Raw genomic sequence first — 7,023 nt, forward strand, 5'->3', positions numbered from 1 at the left:
AGTACTATTCATGTTTTATCATCTAATAACAATAAAAATACTACTAATCATAAGAAAAGTTTAAATAAGACGAATGATCAAAATTGAACATGAAAACTTATCGCTGCGTCTAAAATGGGATGGATAAAGTAACATGCTACTATACTCGGTCCCCCAGACGCACACATCGTCTGTCTCTACGTGTCCCTCTTGTGAAGCTGCAGCTGTGACGGTGAAGCTTTGCATTGCTTGTTTTGTTCCATTATTTATTTATTGATATTGTCTCGTCTCCGATCCTCTTCACTTGAGTGAGTCGGCAGAGTGAGCTCTCTTGCTTTTGTTAGCTAGCTAGCTACCTCCACTGTTACTGTTGCTGCTGCTGCGACATCTCCATCCTGCATTGGAGAATCCAATCGATCGATCCATTCCAACCATGTGTGGAGGGGGCCCCGACGACCACCACGCCATCGCCGTCGCCGCCGCCGACGAGCTGCCGCCGCCGTCGGTGGTGGCGGTGGAGATGGCGCCGCCACACGGCCACCGCCCCGGGAAGGAGCAGGAGTACAACGAGGAGGAGGAGGAGGACGACGACGACGACGAGTACGGCGGCCGTGAGTTCGAGGAGGAGTTCCTCAGGTTCAGCATGATGGTGGATGAGGAAGACGACGACGACGACGACGACGAGGTGGAGATCATCGCCGTCGTCTCGCCGCCGCGCCGGCCTCTCGTCGTCGGAGCTAGAGGTACAGCACTCCTCATCTCCTCCATGCCATTTTATACATCGTTTTGCTTGTGTGTTCACTTGCAGTTGCACCTACATTTTAATCTCTTCTGATGCTTCAAATATATTTCTTTTTCTTGGTGGCATCGATCCCAAATCGACCAACTTCTTGCGTATATTCTCTCCTTCTAGCAATCTTTAATTAGTTGATGCATGGGAATGGAATGTGTTTGCTTTTTTTTAATTAGATCTGGAATCGATCTACAGTTCTGCATATTAGAATATTAGAGTAGCTTCTTCAAGGTTGGGCATACTTTGACATTTCTTGCTATGATATAATGACCTTCATATTTTATTGTTTTATTGCAGCTTGAAAGTTCCACTATATATAAAAACAAAGCTAAAATATTGACTATTTTGAGATCGATTCCAAGCAACTAAATGAAATAATGTTACTTCCCAATGAGATATATTTTATTTTCACAAGAAATTACATAGATCGAGAGCTAGCTCTATGTAAACTGCATGCAAATCCAAGATCCCAAGCCCTTTTATATAGAGAACCGACATTGTAACCATCCTCCCTATCTTTTAAAAAATAGAAAGTATTTCAGGTTGGGCATACTTTGACATTTCTAACTATGATCTTCACCTTCATATATATTCTGTTGCAGCTTGAAAGTTCCATTAGAAATACAAATTAAGTTAATATCATATCCATTCTGAGATCCATTCCAACGCACAACTAAATGAAACATTACTTCTCAATGTGGTGTTTTATTTCCACAAGAAATTATACATATAGATCAAGAAAGCTATATTCTTATTGATCTCATGAGCTAGCTCTTTACGAGTTACAAAGGATGCACTACATATGTAATTAAACTGATGCATATCCAATATCCCAAGCCCTTTTATAAAGCCATCCAAACCGACATTATAACCATCCTCCTTAATTATCTTTAAAAAATATAAAGAAAAAGAAAACACAAACCGACATTGTACCCATTATGCATATCTTAAGAAAAGAAAAAAAAACTAGCTGCCATTTTAGCTATACAACTGAAATTGTAGTATATAAAATGTACTAGTATATATTTTTTAGAACAATAAAATATACTAGTAAAACTCATAATAATCTGAGTTCAGCCACGCATAGTACTACTGCTAGCCAATTTACCTTTTACTTCTAGCTACCGCAGCTAGTTTTCCTAATGCAGCTAGCTCACACAGTTTACCGACTTTGATTCACCAGCACATCGTTAGCCAAAATTCCAAATCCAACTTGGATTCTGAAAGTGTTTTTGTTCATAATTAGTTATTATCCACAGCTGATAAGCTAGTAAATTAGTGAATCCAACTAGCAGCTTCGAGTCTTTGACATGCATGTTCCTTATATCAATGCAGCTAGCTAGCTCACCATTTTGCCGACTTAGATTCATCGATCGGCCCATGGTTAGCTGTCCCTCAATGGGGAACTTGAAGCCGGCTTGTGTTGCACTGTTGGGGTTTTGGACCTTTTCATAAGGTGTTGGAGTCTATAGTACACGTTGGTTATATATATTCGATTATATCTCCCTATATGTACTGCCATCTGTTTATGTTTACTTAATTGGTACTTCCTCCGTTTTACAATGTAAGTAATTCTAGTATTTCCCACATTTATATTGATGTTAATGAATTTAGACTATCTAGATTCATTAACATTAATATGAATATGAGAAATGCCAGAATGACTTACATTGTGAAACGGAGAGAGTAGTAGTAATTTCCATATATATATATATATGTACCTTTCTATTTTGTTGTTAAAAATTCCCACATGTATCTTTACAATTACATTTGCTTGGTAATAATTTGCATATATAAAGAAAAAAAATACATATATAAATAAAAAAATTGGTCTCAATATATATTTTCATTGGTGAAAAATGATCAGTGTTAGTTTTATAGTTTATTTCTATTTGGAGTATGCATGGAGCCCTACACATATTTAAAGAAGGAATCCGATCTATTCTAACTGTATATATATTCTCCATGTAACCCATATAAATATATATGAGAATTCTCCATGTAAGTATAAATTTTGATACATGCAAGGCACCAAAAACTGACATTGTACTAGCAAAAAGGAATAAAATATAAATATACTTAGGCATAATTAAGGAAAAAAAAAGCTAAGCACATAGCCAACAGCAGTAACCTTGATGTGAAAAGTAGCAGAAAATTAAGTGATTCTCTTATTTATATAAAGTACACCAATCGACAATCTTGAAAAATCTTAATTTTCTGATCGAACAGAGAAAGGTGTAAACCCTGACTTACCTAACAAAAAATCATCCTCCAAATTGCTTTAGCTTCATGTCACAGGACAAATTAAGTTACATCTCATAAGGCTCCTAATTACATTAATTAGAAAAATCCAAAATATCCATCACAGTACATCCTCAAATTAACTTCATCTCAAATTTAATCTTGTTCCAAATTTTAAAATTTTCCTGAATACACATGCATCATCTCCTATATTTGCACATCATATATGGAAACCTCATCGTTTTTGTGAGCATCATTAGTTTTCTAGGTAGCCCATCAAACACCGGAAAGGCTAAGGGGCGATCGATCGCCCCCTAGCACGGTCCCCCCTCCCTCTACGTGGTTTCCTTTTTCGGCACCGCATTACTTTCCCATTTTAATAAATTTATACACCTAAAGTTTGTACACCTCAAGTTTACACATATAAAGTTTAGAGACCCAAAGTTTATAAGCCAAAAGTTTATATATCCGATTCAAATTTGAATTTGAATTCAAGTATTTTTTATATATAGTATTTCTATACGTATAAAGTTTATACACCTAAAGTTTATAGACCAAAAGTTTATAAGTCAAAAGTTTATATACCCGATTTCAAATTTGAATTTGAATTATATCCGATTCAAATTTGAATTTGAATTCAAATATTTTTTATATATAGTATCTATGCATCTAAAGTTTATACACCTAAATTTTATAGACCTAATGTTTATAAGTTAAAAGTTTACATACCTGATTCAACTTTGAATTTGAATTCAAATATTAGTTTATAGACCCAAAGTTTATAAGTCAAAAGTTTACATACCCGTTTCAAATTTGAATTTGAATTCAAATATTTTTTATATATAGTATTTCTATAAATAATTTTTTCTAACTTTATTTTTTTATTTTTTAAAAATGTATGGTGTAGTAGGAAGATAAGAGGGGAGGAGGAAGGGAGAGAGTAGCTTATAGGGAGATGGGGGTGATCACTTGGAGCGGTCACCCGCCCATTAGCCGCCCCCATCAAACACTATATACTTCATAACAATATTGCTCATATCAATATCATCTAGTCCAATTGTTAGTGACATACATTGATCATGCACATGATCTTATAGGATCAGATCGATGTTCCATGAGAATATCAAAGTAGTATTACTTTGTTAAGTACGTTCAAGATGCCATTCCACATTGTGACATTAATTTGACATCACATAAAACCTTCAAACAGTTCTACCATCTGGTTACTGTGTTGCCAACTTTTCTGTCATAAACCTTCACAAAGATGCATGGGTATTCAAATATATAAATGCTTAGATAAACATATTCAAAATGATTTTTAAGTGGTGTAAAAGATCATCGATATACTTTAGTATCTCTCTCTATATGTCAGGTACTGACTGGTTGTAATTTTTCCTAGCTACTGTTGAATGGATGATATACATATCATCCTGAAGATTTAATTTTTTGATCATGACGCAGATGTTCAGCTCATGACGCAGCACCGAAGTTTCACTAGCTGTGTGAACTGATGACACATACATGTGGACACATGAACATATTATCATGCATGACTCAATTGACATTAATTTGACAGTACAGACATGAATTACCGACAAATCTTTCATGATTAATTTCATCCTGCATGAGGCACACATGCAAATGATCAATCTGGCATCTTACTTAAAGCACAGAAACCATGCCAATTTTCACGCTGTCTAAAATAAATGGAGTAGCTAGTTAATTGACACATGAGCACATGAATTGCTGTCCATGAAATTAAGGATCGATTCTGTTACTATTCAGATAGGTACAGAGTCACCAGCGGGATCAATATATATTACGAATGAACTCTGTCAAAACAAAAAAACAGAAGATGATGAACTCGAGTAAAATGGGGATAATTAGAGTCATTAGTTACCATGCATTCATATTAGATTGTTTTCCAAATTAATTATTCAGTGTTCTCCATAACACAATCAATCGATGCATGTGTGTGCTGTTTTCTGGAAAAAAGATGGAATCAGAATGGTACAGTATTTCTCTAATTGGTTTCTGAATGAATTTTATCACTTGCATTAATGAACACATATATCCATCAATCCATGCATGCTTGTTTCCCCCCAGCAAAATTCGTTCAGTATTTGTATTTGGATTTGAAATTTGTGCGAAATATAATCTTGCATGGAAAATGCAGGAACTACATCAGCTGTTGAATCTGCAGTCACAAACCGTCAGGCAAGAACACTACCTCTCCCAAACCCAAATCCGGTGGCGCCTGAGAAAGGCGGCGATGCCACTAAAGCCAGCAAGCGCGGCGGCGGAAACGGCGGCGCGAAGGCGAAGCCGGCGGCGGCGAAGAAGAGGAGGAGCAAGCACGGGTTCCTGGGCGTCCACCAGCGCACGTACGGGCGGTGGTCGGCCGAGATCCGGGACAATGTCATCAAGGGCTCCCGCTTCTGGATCGGCACCTTCGACACCGCACTCGACGCCGCCCTCGCCTACGACGCCGTCTCCCGCAGGCTCTACGGCCTCAACGCCAAGACCAACTTCCCCGCCGCCGCCGGCGAAGACGACCTCCCTCCGCCGCCGCCGCCGGCGAAGCCCTGCAGCTCCACCAAGCGGCCAAAGAAATGCAACACCAGTGGCGATCTTGGCGCCGCCGCGGCGCCGCCGCAAGCCGTGGATACTCCGGCGGCGGCAGCAGCTGGCGTGGAGCTGACAAGCCTACTGTGCAGCGTGGCGGCGCAGGCGCAGGAGGTGAGCGACGGGTGGGAGTTCATCCAGGAGCTCCTCCTCCTCGGCGGCGGCGTTTCGCCGCTGGACTACCTCAACGGGCAGGAGCTCGCCGGCGCCGCCGTCGGCGATCTCTGGAGCTTCTGATCGACCAATGCAAAGGTACGTACGTGTAAGCATGCATGCGTTCATCAGTCAGTGACTCACTGATCGATGCTAAATTAATTAAGCATGCAGATTAGTAATTAGCCTACTAGTATGAGATATTAGTTAGTTAATTAGTGCCATGTGTATGCAGATTAGCTTCCATGTTAAATTAAGTGTGTACGTGTACTGCCTCTGCTAGTTGCTAGCTAGTAGTATCTAGCTTTATGAGTGTATGATTCGTGGTTGGATCGATCATACTATGACTATCACCGGTGCTAGCGCCAAATATATGAATTATGAACCTTGCTTCTTGTATTATATAAATGCTTGTAGTATTATTAACTCATGTATGGGATGTCTTGTGAAGAATTTGATTGCTGGAGGCCTTCTTTGTTCTTCACTCAGGCAATGGCCGTCTGGCCGTTTACGCTGTGTATCGAAATAATTGCTTTCTTCTAATGTACTGACGTGCAATCTATTTGCGCGCTCACGAGAAAAATATTGTTGGAGGCCTATTTCAACTCGTCACGTCGGATATATAATTTTATCATGCTTGAAAAGATACCAAAAGGTATTATTACATTTTTAATATAAAACTTAGGTATCAAATAGTTACCCTAATCTGTTAGTCACTAGGTATATTAAGGTATCAAATAAAATTTAGGTATCTCGATGTACTTTCCTAATAACCGTAAAATTTCTCTGTCGCATATCACATATATATATATATATATATATATAATGTATATATATATATGTATGTATGTATGTATGTATGTATGTATGTATGATGGAAAAACGGAAGGGATAACAATTTTTTTTTTTGAAAATGGGATAAACCTGGCCTCACATCCAATATGATGCTTGGCAAGTTAATTAATACAGAGAAGCACGGTAAAAATGGGCATTAGTAGCTGACCTTATTGTCTCTCCATCGTCTGATCTAAGATGGATGGTCCAGGTCATCAACCGCTACAGTGTTCTGGCATACTAGTAAAAATTGTAAAATTAGAAAGCTAGGTATAACATTTCTATATTTTTTCTAGAAATGAAAGAGGGCCATATGCATGTGTTTTCTCTGCAAAAGCTAGTGCAGGAAGAAAGCTCTCAGCTTGACGTGAAAACAGAGATCAGTTGATCAGGATCTA

The 7,023-nt window shown here is 38.4% G+C and overlaps 1 protein-coding gene across 1 annotated transcript; it reads left to right on the forward strand.

Annotated features, from left to right (window-relative positions):
• The first annotated feature begins 260 nt into the window (after positions 1 to 260).
• On the forward strand, positions 261 to 6,561 carry LOC127756753 (ethylene-responsive transcription factor TINY-like). The gene is made up of 2 exons (XM_052282127.1): positions 261 to 722; positions 5,190 to 6,561. The coding sequence occupies exons 1-2, from the start codon at positions 413 to 415 to the stop codon at positions 5,873 to 5,875; spliced, it is 996 nt and encodes a 331-aa protein (XP_052138087.1). The 5' UTR covers positions 261 to 412; the 3' UTR covers positions 5,876 to 6,561.
• Positions 6,562 to 7,023: the final 462 nt, after the last annotated feature.

The sequence above is a fragment of the Oryza glaberrima genome, chromosome 12 (genome assembly GCF_000147395.1).
Source record: "Oryza glaberrima chromosome 12, OglaRS2, whole genome shotgun sequence".
In the NCBI taxonomy this organism is placed as follows: domain Eukaryota; kingdom Viridiplantae; phylum Streptophyta; class Magnoliopsida; order Poales; family Poaceae; genus Oryza; species Oryza glaberrima.